This window comes from Sinohyriopsis cumingii, chromosome 3, assembly GCF_028554795.1.
Source record: "Sinohyriopsis cumingii isolate HCF-2022 chromosome 3, ASM2855479v2, whole genome shotgun sequence".
Taxonomy (NCBI): domain Eukaryota; kingdom Metazoa; phylum Mollusca; class Bivalvia; order Unionida; family Unionidae; genus Sinohyriopsis; species Sinohyriopsis cumingii.
In genome coordinates this window covers 50,192,848-50,208,729 of record NC_142963.1, presented here as the reverse complement: position 1 = coordinate 50,208,729, position 15,882 = coordinate 50,192,848, and the positions used below count along the sequence as shown (strand labels likewise).

General features: G+C 34.9%; 1 protein-coding gene across 3 annotated transcripts in view; it reads right to left on the bottom strand.

Moving 5' to 3' along the window:
• Positions 1-826: 826 nt before the first annotated feature.
• Positions 827-15,882, bottom strand: part of LOC149802831 (uncharacterized) — a 75,324-nt gene continuing 60,268 nt past the window's right edge. For 2 of the 3 annotated variants that reach the window (XM_089952282.1, XM_089952283.1), the window contains 5 exons: positions 12,465-12,720; positions 11,747-11,881; positions 9,740-10,150; positions 7,076-7,319; positions 827-4,708 (listed from right to left, as the gene is read on the bottom strand). In XM_089952282.1, the coding sequence (XP_089808408.1) occupies positions 4,359-4,708; positions 7,076-7,319; positions 9,740-10,150; positions 11,747-11,881; positions 12,465-12,720 (1,396 nt within the window). In that variant the 3' untranslated portion in view covers positions 827-4,358. The remainder of the gene's footprint in view (positions 4,709-7,075; positions 7,320-9,739; positions 10,151-11,746; positions 11,882-12,464; positions 12,721-15,882) is intronic. The other variant, XM_089952284.1, reaches the window with a different exon arrangement.

Below are 15,882 nucleotides of genomic sequence, written 5' to 3'. Positions count from 1 at the left end.
GCAATTTCCAAATATGGAAATGCCAGATAGTATCATTGTTTCATTTCAGTCGATAAGAGAGAGATTTGTAAATATTCAAATGTCAGATAGGATTCCTTGTATAAGAACAAGATCTAGCGGTGCAATTAGTTTATCCCACGTTAAACGTTGTTGTTAGTGACGCTGGTTTAGATGAATTTGGAAGTGTTGGAGTTTAATTGTAGCCATCTTGGAGAATGTGGATTTTTTTAAAAAAAAAGTCTTTATAACTCACCTGGTCATAATTATCGTTTATTCAATACCTCCAAACTTTTTCTCGGGTTAGTCACATTACGCGTGTATGGCAAAAAAAAAAATATTCAATGACACAAGAGGCCAGGATATATAGAAAATAAAATTCCTCATTGATTGAAAGGTATGAAACTATTCTTATATGCAACATGCGTCGTGTCGCTGCCTCTCAGTCAAACAGTATATAAACAAAAGTACTATTGCCATCAATGACTACTCTGAAAAAAAACTAGTAAGCCATTACATGGTGGACACTTATTTCGGGAGGGAGGTAAACCTGGATAGAACTGACACCTATCTAACAAACTTGTCAGAATCAGTTTCATTGCAAAGCTTATAAGCATGAGTTGAGCGACTCTGATACAAAATACTGGAGTATATTAAAATCAAATTAAAGTATATTCAATTTTGTCCAAATAATTATATATATATTATATTACCATTGTTAAAAGTTGTGCATTACATAAACAACACCAATGGAATGATATAACTATGTCTGAAGGAAGGGAATCCATTTCAATTAGTATACGTAGCAAGCATAACCACAAATATTGAAATCAGTATGTTTCGTCTTTATTGAAGCTAATTCGCTCCATAGCACCTATTGTTAATACAATATGTTTTACAAGAATCAGTCATATATACCAAGAAAATGTAAGTACGAGCTATAAATGACAAGTTGATGCGACAGAACAAAATGTCATAAATTGCTTATGAAGGACTCGTTCGTCAGAGACGTATTTTAGAAATTCAGATGATGTATTTAGATACGAAAGAGATGTAGTCCTACTTTTTAAAAAAAATATTTTTAACATTGAACATAGTAATTATTTTTCTTTAATGTAGAATACAAATAACATATTATAGAAGATATAATTAATGTTCAAAACAAGCAAGACGTTTAGATGTCTGTACATTGAAATGAGTCAAAGGCGGAACAAACATTGCTTGCGCATAGGTGTTTTAAGTATTAATAACAGAGTTCTTAAAGGAACGCATGTACGGATGTTGGGAATGTTTAGACTGACATAGAGAAAAATATATAATCCTCTGCATCATGAAAATGAGTTCATTGTGACGTACGTTTGGTACGGCATGGTTCCTCTAGTTGATATTCAGTCACGAATCCACAACATACGTGTGATTTAGAGCAAAGGCTAAAGATTAAGGGCATAACGATATATATATATATAGCGTGCATCAATACAAATGCTGAAAATACAAAAGTCACTCAAGTATGAATATTAGGTCAAACTAAATTAGTTTGATAAGTTTAAATTGTTCTCTTCAGATAGATCTACATAGCAATTTTCATGAATTTAATAAAATGGAACGATTTTCAGAGCGAAACCAACAGACAGCAAAACTATTAAATACACTCAAGCGTTAAAGGTAAGCCAAATTCACCTAGTTTTGAATCAGATCAGGTACATTTGATGAGATATACCAACATGCCAGTTTTTGAACAGTGAAAGAGAAATAAGGTCCAGTTTATTGGGAATGTAATGAAATAGCATCTGAGAATACATAATTTACCCTAGCATGGAAATGAAGTTACATTAGCTTTCCTTTTGGAGGTGGCCATGACAAACTGTGCTGCGACAAAACGTCTGCACAATTTTTACACAATTTCAAATAGGTTTAACAATACGTTTTAAAGGTGAATCCAGAAACCAGGTTTTTGAAGTGTAAATGAAATATAATTCTAGTTTTTGGGGCTACAATTAACGATCAAATGAATATACAAGCTATTGAATAGGTAGCAGTTTTCTGATATCTGATTTTGTCTCCTTGAGATTCATTATGTATCGATTTGGATGAGCTGACGTGAAATAGCATCTGAAGTATTGAGGGCATAATGAAAAAATATATGAACAAATGCGGAAACAGTTATATCCCTTTGATGAGGGTATAGTATGCATAATAAATCACACGTGAATTGTAATAATAATGTATCAACATCCAAATTTTCTATCAACAGGAAGTATTTTCAATTTAAAGGTTCATCTCAGCTATGTTTTGACCAGTTTGAAGATTCATATTTTGATGCACGTAATCGAAAGCAGTCTTCGATTTGGCATTACGTCGTAATATGACTGATACACTGTACTATATGAATGTAAACAACATATACAATACATGTTAAGACTTGTTATAAGGTGACGGGTTAGTTCCTACACATATGCCGTAACTGTCAATCATAGGCCGTACCATTCATTACCACAGTTGTTATTTATGAGATAAAGCAATGGCAGTTTATGAGCGATAATTCCCCCATTTGCAAAATGTTATAATTTTCGTAGCAAAAGTGCTTACATTCGAGGATTGCTTTAACTAATATTGTAAGAATGGTCACGAAAATTTACATGGACACATTTGTCATGAAATGTCAATTTTATCAGGAAAGTTGTGTCAGTGACAAGAAAGGTTTTATTTTTAAGAAAAACATCATTTTTTGGAGACTAAATGTCTTTCCTGTTTAATGCAAAATTTTGAAGATAAAAATAACGTTTTTGATGAAAATGTGAAGTCTTCGCTCACATGTAGCAATTTTCAGCGACATTCGTGTATTGTTTATATAAAAAGATAACGCGCTGAAACTTCTTGATGTAAATCTTCTTTTGTACAAGTTCAGCTGTAAGGTATACATATTGTAAGAATAAACTGTTTTCCACGTATTATTTTAAGATTACGACAGTATTAACCAGAGGAATCGTGCTGAAAATGATATTTTCTTCAAGAAGGAAGTTACATTTTTCTGGGAATGATATATTTCAAGAAACGAATTATCCTTTTCGTGGAAAGAATTTGTGTAAAAGATCGCAACGTGAATGATATTAACAGCTAATTATAATACCTATTAACATTTCCACTTTTTCCATGCATTTCAATTACACCTACCAAATGAAAAATCCACAAAATGCTGATAACTTAAATAGGAATACGTTATCAAAATATATTTTCTTTAAGGGGTTAAAGGTCGCAGGTTACGATTTGTTTGCTTGTGGTCTCTCGTTCGGATGCTAACAATATAAATAGTGATTTAATAATAAAAATAAAAATAATCAAATGGTTGCAAGTAATGAAAAAGGCATTCTCAGCGAAATAAAGCATTTAAAAGCCTTATCAGTCTCATGATAAAAGCATGACAATACAATGACATGGCAATACAACCAAAATATAAAATAGCAACTAGAAATATTAAAGTCACTTAAGGGTTAAAGGAATGTCAAATTCACGTAGTTTTGAAAGTAGACAACATGGTCAATATAAATTACGATCTGTTATAAGGTGAAAGGGGTTAATTCCTAACCATATACCGTAATTGTCTATCATACGCGTTCAAGTGATTAAAACAGTATTTATTCACAATAAAAAGCTTTTAACGTGTACGAGAGAAAAGACCTACTGGCGAAAAAGTCTACTTTTTTCGCAAAGAAAGAGTTTATTGACGAAGATTTGTTTAGCAAATGTTGTAAGAATGATCATGAAAGTTTACATAGAAACGTTTGTCATGAAATATCACTTTTATCAGGAAGGTTGTGTCAATGACAAAAAAGTATCACTTTTGTAACTAATATCATTTCTTTGAGACAACATATCTTTCCTGTTTCACAATAATTTTGAAAGTAAAAGTGTCATTTCTCGTCAAAATGTGATGTCTTTGCAAGCAAATAACAAACATCAGGACGACTCGTGATTTATTCGTGAAGAACATATTTCTTGATGAGAAAACACTTTATATATACACTTTCGGATACAAAATATACAGTTTTACGAATAAACGTTTTTTCATTTATTATTTTTCATAAAAATTACGAACAGTATTAACTAGGCGACTCGTGCAGAAAATTATATTTTATTCACGAAGAAAGTTAGTTTCTCATGAAAATGATACATATTTTGTTAAAAATTACCATTTTGTGAAATCACTTTTCTTTGAACAATCACAACGTTAATAATATTAACAGCTAATGATGATAGGTACTAACATTTCCACTCTCCATGCATTTCAATTCTAAATGATGAGTCAGCAAATACTGATAACAGAACTAGAAATACCCTATATAAATCTATAGTCGTTCCACTTATTGGTCGGAGGTTACAATTTGTTTGCTTGTGGTCGCTTGTTCGGACCCAACACAGTGGTGACACGTGAAAAAATTGGTGGGATCCCATTTTTTCTTGATCTCCAGCAGACGGTTATAATGATCGCCCCAGAAAGCATCTTGCCAGTTTTCAAGGTCATATGCTGCTTCGTTCATGTACACCCCGTTTCCATGTTGTTGGAGCTGCTTCGAAAACATCTTTCCGGCAGCACTATTTTCTTCGTCTTTACTAGTATCTAACATTACGACCACACATGTCATGCAGACAAGTCCGTTGCGGAAACCAGGATGTATGGGCGTAGAGTCCTTTGGGTATTGACTTATTTTTCCTGTCAAGAAGAAAAGTCAAAAGTGTCAGTTTTCCATTAAAATGCATTATTGTGTGGTTCAAATGCGAAATGTTTTCGAGGTCGTGTCCTTCATTTCCTAATAAGATCACTTCATTATCATTTTCATTGTGAAGGCATCAGTCTGTATTCCTTTCGTGTTAGAATGGGTTTGATCCAGACATTTGGTAATGAAAATCAAAGAGGTCATGGCACAGACAAGAAATGTGCTGTCCATTTCTATACAATATTAGATGGTTAGTAAATGCAGTAACATCCTACAAGTTTCGTCTACATAATATTATTGAGAATTGTAGAATGTTGAATCCTGTTTTGGTGTATGTTTTATTTTCGTGTGTACGTGAGGAAATCATAGAGGAATATATAAATGGTAACCAATAGAAATGGGAAGAAAGGGGCTAAGAATGACAGGCATAGTGATTTGAATTCAGGTATTTTACAGCGAAGTAATACAAAGATACCAGAGAAAATGGTCCCAAGCGTTCAGGTTATTTAGTAAGAAGTTTCATATGTCTCGAACTGGGACAGAATTTCATCCAGGTCCTTGAAGTAACATATGAAGGATGAAGGTAGTTGATCAATTGGATATCAATGTGAGTAGCCAACTGGCAGAACATGATTGACCACAAAACTCCTATATACTTATCAATGTGTCAACATGGTAAGCATGCGATTCCGTGGAGAGTTGGTACAATTGGAAGAAAAAATAGCTTACATCTTGATCCCACAGCTCATGAAACGATTAAGTGGCCTGTCTCCCATACCACATCATTTTGAATCTATACAAGAGAGTATTACCTAGCAGGTTTCTGACAAACAGCAGCCTTGACTTTAAAATCACATCCGACTTTTATTTTCACAGCTGACTACTCTAAGCTATATGAAAAACTGTATTAAAAATACATACGGTTCACAATTACAGGGAAGCTGAGAAAATAAAAGAACAAAATGCTACATTTATTTTAAGTCTACACATTAAAAAAAGCAAATATTTACTCAATTTGGAACTCTTTAGTTACGGTAAGCCATGTCCGTGAGATAATAAAGTTTGAACATTGAGATTGACACTTTGAATGAAAATAGTTACAAAAGATCTCAGCAAGTATTCGATGATTTTTCAACATTTCAGCTGTTGCTAAATAGTATAATAGTTTCTTAAAATTGTCACTTTAATGAACTATGTCTCTAACGACTGAACATTTTATTAACATTGAAAGTCTCTGAAAGAAAATGTTTCAGGCCTGTCCATGAGGCTAAGAAATATTCTCATGCTCAAATGCGGACTATTCCCACGTGTGATTGGTCAGTGATGTTTGCATTTGCCCATCAGAGGTAATAACTTTGAGTTGGATTTGAACATGGGAATATTTGTGTAACGTCGGGGCCAGGCTCTGCTGCCAAGATCCCCGGCACAAAAGCTAAAATGGAAATTCACATTCAGTGTCTTCATACATGAAGGAGATGTCACTTATCTAGAGTTAAATAATATAAAATAACTCAAGAGTCGTAGACTGTATAACCCTGCTCAAAGCACGTGTAATGAGATTAAAAGTGCAAAACGAGTGCAAATCTTTGATCAGACAGTTTTTCGATTAATGGGCCTGGTCTTCATCTTGAGAGGAAGAGACAATTCCCGTATTTCTTCCATAGTCTACTTCTGTTTTTGGAGCATAATATTTCTTAAAGTTGATATTTACTTATAGTATGTAGATAGAAATACTTAATTTATCAAATTAGTACTTTAGTTTGTCATACAATTTCGTGAATTTAGCTTTATCTACACGATTAATCGGATGCTTATTTTGCTATCCTCTGTCCATCTGATATTCTGCCATAAGAAGAAGAGGACATATATTTGGTCTTTTCCAGTAAGTTTTGGGGGTTTTAATGTAGATGCGGTGGCATGTCAAAAGCCACATGTGCACAAATTGCAGTAACATTCACATTCATTGGAGGAGAATGACACATGATATATGTAACGGAATTTTGTTTACAACCCTTGGATCACGGTTAAGAGATAGAAATATAAAACAAGCCGTGGGATTTGCTGTAATAATACATGGTAGAAGGCGTCGATTTACCTTAAACTGTTACAAGAGGGTCTCTAAGAACTGTAGGTACCCGCTATTGCTCGAGTAACGAAATAGTCTTTTACCAAAGAGTAACCGGAGAAAATGAGAAAATGATTGACTCTTGGATTTACCCTTAGGATGGATTGAACCCAGGGTAGCATAAATACATGACATGTGAGATAACCACTGCGGTTTCTAGGTTTCATCTGTAACTTATTCCTTTTCTAAGACTGATAAAAGATTGGAACAGATTATTATTAATAACAGAGTAACCTACCTCCGATTAATATGCCTCCACAAGCCAGGGACACATTCTTCCTCCTGAGTAGCACAAGTTCAGGGATGATAAAAGAGATAAAATTGGTATTCAATGTTGCTGGCTGAAGAAATGTTCCAACTATGTACACTCGGTTGATTGTAGTTTCAAACACTTCCTTCTCATAATCATAAAAACTCGTTTTGTTTTCAATTGTCAATTGACATCCATGCTGTGAGATACAATCTTTAAATGGCTCTAAAACCTAAAGGATTAAAAGAAACGTATTCAACGGATGTATGCAAGCAAACGGGGCGGAGTGGGTGAGAAATTTAGTGATAAAAGATGGTTCCTATTATACAATTTTTTTAATTAAAAAAAATCTGCTTGAAATTAGGATTTCAAAACAGAATAATGAAAAATCGAAGATTTGATTTTAAGTTGTAAAGACTGAATCATATTTATTATTTATTCAAAGAAAATTAAATTTATAAACCTTGAATGGCTTTGCAATATTTATGTAGACCTTAGACTGTATTGCAAAATGGTTTAGATAAAATAAGGATACAACTGAAATATGGCAAACAATGATACCTGGAAAAAATTCTTTAGCAAAGAAAACTAAAAGAAAATTAACCAAAGTGTAATTTATTGTTCACTGTCGATTACAATCGTTAATACAACAACTCTGTTAATATGACATGTGCTATAACAACAGGAAGTCAAATTAATCATGTGTATCAGTACATTGAGAAGATGATCAGCAGACTTAGACGTCGGCAATATTAAATAAGCAAATAGAATTTCTAAACCATGTTGTGTTGTCGTGTCTCAACATTTTTTATTAGCATCATTGACCATGAAATATCTCTGATACTGAGTAAATTTGTGAGTGATATTTGCAAATTTCCTTGAAAGAAGAGGTTAAATTACAATACAAAGAAAATAATGTCGGAAAGGAAAGACGGTATGTCTGTAGAAAAAGGACAGACATTGGTATGGTTCATGGCTAATTTCTACCTAAATTAAAAATGGAAAAAAGTTTGGAAAAAGAATTACATCTCGGTTAGTGTTTTCTGGCAATTAAAATTGTATTCTCGTTCTGTATTTAAGCAATGGAAGACATCCATATTAAAATACATAAAGAAAACAAGACCTTCGACGACATCACACTTTAACATCTCTGATATATGATTGGTTCGCTCTCTCCAGTGAGTGAATATGAACACCCCTTATATTGAGGAAGGTTGTTGATATGAAAGCGCAATCAATTTTAAACCTATATTTGAATTTCAGAATCGTATTAAAGTAATTTTGCTTTCTTTCAAAGTTTGTCAGATTCTGTTCAGCGGAATGTTTTAAAAAATGATCATTTGATCGTGGATCGGTATCACATAGAAACATTTCTAAAGACTCGGGGATTATTACCTTGCATCAAACTTCTTCATATTATGTACACGTGATTTTGACCAGACGATATTTTAAAGTACTTCATTATTCTGTTTCACAAATGCTAACCTTGATGCAAAACGTAAAGATGTTAATGTCATGATGCTTTCTGTCCATTTTGATCAAAGTCAGTTTAGTAGAGATTATTCACAAGGATTGGTTGAAAGGTTTTTATTTTTTTATTGTATGTACGCCATATATGATAACGGGTCTTTATCATTACCCCAAACTTGAGTGATCTTTATGTCCGAATGTTTTCAATCTATTTTGGTTGAATCATGTTTCGCAAGTTTCAAGAAGAAGTCTTTAAAGATATTTTATTTGAAGTAACGGTGGCTATATTTACACGCACATTGGATTCACTTGTACTATTAAGCAGTATATTGTTTTCAATTTATCAGAATAGTGATTGGCACAAAGCTGTATATCTTTCTTGGTTTAGTAAGCGCTGATATAATTCCTAACGTATATTTATCCACGAATGGTCTCTGCCAAATTTATTTTAAATAGGACCCAGAATGTATTTTTACAAGATGTTGCCAATATCAATTGCTGATCGTTGATGCACAATCCACGGACGATGAATCTAGGACTCATAACATACACTATGTTCACATGACTTTATGATAAAGTGATTTAAAAGAGAACAAGTACTGCTATTACTAGCACACAGTGCTTTGCTTTGCATACTAAATTTAACTGTGAGTATGTTATGCCCTCCATCACTTTTGCAAGAGAGCTCCTCGATAAACCAACAAATTTCGTTCTCATGTACCTCTGATAGAGAACGAACAAGAACATCCAGTTCTTGAATAGAATTGACTGGCTAAAGAAATATTTTCAGGATGGACGAAGAGATAAGTAAATGCTTTAGGACGAGACCATTACTTCATCCAATGCTTAACACATATTATGTATCTGATTGAACTGAGAAATCCCAAGATACATTGAAATTAAACAAATAGTACTATATATGACATTCCTACATATTCATGATATAAGAAATGCGTTTGTCTTTGTGACTCATGATTTTTCAATCAGGAAATATTGTCTGCCTTAGGAGGAGATGTCAAGTCAAATTAATTAGAATTTTGTATTTGCAAGTCTTGTTCAACATACAGTATTCGAAATGTTAGTGTCAAGGAAGATCGAAATCGAAGAACACAGATAACAATGGGAGCTCCATTGAAGAAGTACTTATGGTTGAAGGTAATACTTATGAACTGCATGACTTACATTTTCTGTTTCACTGTCCCAAGGTCCAAATTTAATCAGCAACAAACTATATGATCCGATCTGGTGGGTCGCCTGTGTTTCTGATGGAAAGTTTTCCAGTATAATATAGCCTCCATATTCGTCCGGTAGTGTCTTCATGAACTGGTTGAAAGCTTCCAGAAATGTGAAACCACTCAAAAAATGTTGTGGTAAAGAGTTCATAGGGACGGTGAGCACAATTTTTACCAGTTGGCTCGGCTGATAATGTAATTTATACGTAAACTTAACAACGATGCCGAAAGTACCACCACCTCCGCCTCTAAGCGCCCAAAACAGATCAGTGTCACTTGTGTTTTGTACGCTTCCGTTCGTATGGTATATAGTGCTTCCATCTGCTGTGCAGTCTACAATACTCCCATCAGCAACCACAACCTTTAAAAGAAACACCAAAATATGTGACCTACTGAGGCGTATACGAAACATCTAGTGTTTTGAAAGAAACCATATCGTGTGATGTGTATTTAATTTAATTGTTTGTTTGTTAGTTTTAATTTTTATTCCATTACATACTAATGTAATGTAACATTGTTTACTTGATTTGACATTGTCCAGATTTGTTTTTTAAAATTCTTTTTGTTGTTCTTTAATTTCATTGATGTGAACATCTAATAAATAAAACATTGTATCTGTTGATGGCCTTGTTCCGAAATCAGTGACTGTTTTGGTAAGCAACTTTTTAAATAAAAATTAATTATCTTTCTCAGCGTAATAATCAGTAAGCTGAGTCAAGGTTATACCTGGAATACGTGTCATTAAGCATGTTTCAATTGATAAACAAACTTCTATTTTTACCCCGAAGGATGAATTTTTGACCACCATCTGGGAATCTGTTTTTCGTCTTTATTAGGTGTATAACTGATGTTCAGATAAAAATTCTATCAGTCGTGCTTTAACATCTGAAAAGGTAAGCTGTATTATGTTGTGACCAGTTTGGGCTGAATTTTATTTTTCTTCAAATTATTGAATTCAAGTGATTGTTTTTCCCTAGAAATACAAAAGTGTTCTCAAATTTCTTGGATAAAGACATTTCCTGGACTTATACTGAATTCAAACCTAGAATAATATTTTCTTTGATTCAAAAGAGTGTTGACACATCAGTACAATGGTAACTATTTCTGACGCCATTATTTTTAGATTTAATTCGTAAGTTCATTTTTCTCATTTTCAGTTTGTTGTCGTTGGAAATAAATTATGTGTTAAATTTATAAATCTTTTTGTCTCCGCTCTTTTATGTTACATCTTTTAAGAGCATAGACTCGTAACAATTGGACCTATTCAAATGCAATGAATTGCTGGTTGCTGGTTCGACATATGCTGGGTTTTTCTCCGCTAGTTCGCGTTTATTTTTCCATTATTTACTCGATCATACTCTCTGTTTTTTTTTGCAAGTAACTTTGCTTAAGCTTGAGTTTTTGATTGCTATATAACTATATTTGACTATATATAGATTTTCAGCTTTGTTCTTACTTCTCAAGACTTCAACCGAAAAAAGCATTGCAAATTGACTTGATATATAGTAAAAGTCATACAAGCCACGTATGCGTCCAGTACCCACTATTTCAGTAACGCGTGATGTTTTAAGAATTTGAGTGCACATACCTTCAGCTGGCGATTATTCACTTTATGTTGGATCCTCAAAGATCCATATTCCTTTGGATGGTTATTATTTTCATGACCCCAAAACATATAGCAAAAACATCTACATCATTATACTATACCTGTCCGCTTTGGAGGTGACTCAGACATTTAGAGTGGGCGAAAGACCGTCCACATGGATCAACCATGTTCCATAAAATTATATAATGTCAAAATACGGACTCCATATTATGTGCCCCAATGTTATCTTTCGTACTACTCAGAATAAATGGAATTCTTCTCATCTTAAAATTGGAAATGTACATTGAGATGATGAACAGTGGAGCGTTAGCATGGATTCTAACCAGCGTTATTGATATAACTTCGACTTACCTTCATTTCAAGAACTTGATCCACAGCCAACCCGAAGCGTCTAGAAATGGGACTATGACCCCCTCCCAGAGTATAACCTCCTGGACTGACTGTGTGGGAACTGCCCCCGACTACTACACGGTTAACAGCATGGACCTAAATAATAAAATCAATATGCTAGGCCGCCGTTCCGCCTTATTTTGAGTCTTCAAAATAACTATCCTGCAATTTTTTTATATATATCCATTAATGAACACTCAGTTCGATAATTATTTAATGCCAATTTTCAAAGATTGTCATACATATGCCAGTAACATCATTTGAAGCCTGATAAAGCTTGTGTGGATCTGTCCCATGAAGATTCATGCTTTAGTTTACCTGAATATTTACTTTAGAGCAGTTAACAATTGCCTTTGAGAAAGAATTTGAGGTTAAAACCACCGATCTAACGAAAAATAATTATCGACATATGGCGGATGATGGATAATTCGCTCCATAGGACGGATGATGAAGAATTCGTGAGCACGATTCCATGAGAAAGTTGCATGGATTTAGAAGGATAATACAAAGAAATGCATTACATCGTTATCCAAGTAAGTTCGTTTTTCATCACTTAAAAGCTATTTGACATCTACAAATAAATCTGATGAATATATATGTCGGCATCAACATAAACATATATATCTGGATGAATATAATTTAGAGCAGAACAAACTTGTAAATAGACCAGTACACTTACCTTTTCATATATTCTGAGCCAAGAATTGCCAGAGTCTACAGTTACCTCCCCTGCATCATGACGCTCTGAGTTCAAATTGATGATGATCTCTTTCATGGAGGAGAGGTCTATCATCAGGCTACCATCTGCCGTAGAGCGCCCATTGAAGTCATGTCCCGTAGAGTGGACTGTCACGTGCAGATTATACTTTTTTGCGAACAAAACCGACTTCTGTACGTCCTCTACTGAACTGGCCATTACTACCATACCTGGGTGTCTAAAAATAAATCTGATATCAGCATAAGAAGAATACCAACTGCACTTGGATTGATAGATTTTTACAGAACAAACGTGAAAACTGTAGTGTAAGCCTTAATCTAATTAGCTTTGAAACATCACTTGACAGTAAAAGTAATCAGACATTCCACACTGCACTAGAACTGATACACACCAACAGCTGGTTTATGTTATACATTCACTAGGGTTTAAGTTCCATGGGAAATAGACACTCAGGGCAGACTTTACTCCCCTTCCAAGCTGTATTGATGTCTTGTATATAATAAATACTATAGAACGCCTTCTGCAGTTATTCTTCAATAACAAATAACATTACATGGTGGCAGCGGTAAAAACACAGGATCGAAATTATCAGAGTTGAAAATGGCTTCATTTCAATTTACAAATCCGGACAAATTTGACTTTTCGAGACCTGAAACTTGGGAAAAGTGGTTTCAGCGCTTTGAACGCTTTCGGCAAGCGTCTGGACTTAGTGAAAAAGAGGAAGAAATTCAAGTGACTACCTTGATTTATTCCATGGGAAGTGAGGCTGATGACATTTTGTCTTCGTTCAACCTGACAGAGGAAAATCAAAAGAAGTGGAAGCCCGTGACAGATAGATTCATGCTATATTTCATTCCAAAGAGGAATGTAATTTTTGAAAGGGCAAAATTTAATCAAAGAGAACAGGAAGAGGGAGAAACAGTGGACAGTTTTGTTACAACTATCTATGTGTTAGCAGATAATTGTAATTTCGGGCCACTACATGATGAAATGATCAGAGATCGAGTTGTAGTTGGACTGCGAGATTCAAAGCTGTCAGAAAAATTGCAGTTAGATGCAAATCTAACTCTAGAGTCAGCCGTTAGTCAAGCTCGACAAAATGAAGCTGTGAAAAAGCAACAAACAACGATACGAGCAAGTGGAGAACGAATGTCTGAAATGGATGCAGTAAAATCGTCTTCACTGAAATATGGGAAATAGAAACATAAAATCCCAAATGTTCAGCAAAATAATGTCAGCAGAAAAGGATGCATGAGATGTGGAAAGAAATTTAATCATTCTCGAGACCAATGTCCAGCAAAAGAAGCAGAATGCTACAAGTGTAAGAAAAGAGGACACTATGCAAAATGCTGTTTGTCAAAGTCAACAGTTCGCACAATAGAATCTAGAGAGGAATCTGGATTTCTAGGGATTATTAGCACGAAGAAGGGTCAGCCGTGGATAACGCGTGTGAGATTAAACAACACTTCACTTGTATTCAAGATTGATACTGGAGCTGATGTGACTGTAATTCCTGAGAGAGATTTAAGAAAAATTGGAGACCAAAAACTATCAAAGTCTGATCGAAAACTGTATGGACCTGGAAACTTTGAACTTAAAGTGCTTGGAAAATTCACATGTGGACTTGAATCAAACGATGCATTCAGTGTACAAGACATATTTGTTGTAAAGGGACTGAATCAGGCACTCTTGGGCAGGCCCGCGATTCAGGCTCTCAAGATAATTGAACAGGTAAATATATCCTCAGTAAATGCCTCAGATAAAAACTCACAAAATGCAAGCAAAATTCACGATAAATCCATACATTTAGATAGGGATTATCGCGAGAAATTTCCAAATTTGTTTAAAGGTCTAGGGAAAACAAAATGGTTCTATAACATAACTCTGGACAAAAATGCCAAACCTTATGCCTTATCTACCCCAAGAAAGGTTCCTATCCCTTTATTGAATAAAGTTCAAGAGGAGTTGGATAGAATGGAAAAAATAGGTGTTATTTCAAAAGTAGATGAGCCCACTGAATGGTGCGCGGCAATGGTTGTTGTTCCGAAACCAAACGGTACGGTACGAATTTGCGTGGATCTAACAAAACTGAATGAATCGGTTAAAAGAGAAAACAACCCACTACCATCAGTTGAAGAATCCCTTGCAAAACTAGCAGGTGCAAAGTTTTTCACCAAACTTGATGCAAACTCAGGCTTTTGGCAGATAAACCTGTCAGAAGATTCACGCCGCCTTACAACTTTCATTACTCCTTTTGGAAGGTTTTATTTTAATCGCCTTCCATTCGGAATCAGTTCTGCGCCTGAATTTTTTCAGAAAAGGATGTCAGAAACGCTGGAGCGACTTGACGGAACACTCTGTCACATGGACGATGTTCTTGTCTTTGGGGAAACGCAGAAACAGCATGACGAAAGACTAGAAATGGTAATGAAATCAATTCAAAAGGCCGGCGTCACTTTGAACGCTGAAAAGTGTGAATTTTCGAGAGCATCAATAAGGTTTCTTGGGCATGTTGTTGACGAAAATGGTTGCCGACCTGATCCAGAAAAAGCCAAAGCTATAACGGAAATGGAAACACCGAAATGCGTAACAGATATACGACGATTTCTCGGTATGGCAAATCAGCTTGGCAAATTTAGTCCAAATTTGGCAGAAAAATCAAAACCATTACGTGAGCTTTTGAAAGGTAAAAACTCGTGGACTTGGGGTCCAGATCAAGAACAAGCTTTTAGAGATATCAAGCAAGAAATGATATCTTCACCAACTTTAGCACACTATGATCCAAATAGAGAAATAGTTGTATCTGCAGATGCATCTTCATCTGGACTAGGTGCTGTGCTACGGCAGAAGCACGGAAGCACTCTGAGACCGGTGGTGTTCGCATCACGAGGTATGTCAGAAACTGAGCAACGCTATGCTCAAATAGAAAAAGAGGCCCTTGCAATCACTTGGGCTTGTGAACGCTTCAGTAGCTATTTAATTGGGTCACAATTCAAACTTGAAACTGACCATAAGCCATTAGTACCACTAATGAGCACAAAAATCTTGGGAGATTTACCCCCTAGAATTCAACGCTTTAGAATGCGTTTGATGAGATTCAACTTTTGTATAGTTCATGTTGCTGGCAAAAATCTATTAATTGCTGATGCTCTATCCAGAGCACCTTTAAGTTATCACTCTGAGAGTGACAGAGAATTTCAGGCTGAAACTAACGCCTATGTTGATTTCGTAGTTAGCAATTTGCCTGCATCAAATACCCGACTTGAACAAATAAAGTCTGAATATCGAAATGATTCGATTTGCAAACAACTTGTACAATTCTGTGAAACGGGGTGGCCAGAGAAATCCGCTATTGACGGAAAACTTCAATCGTACTGGG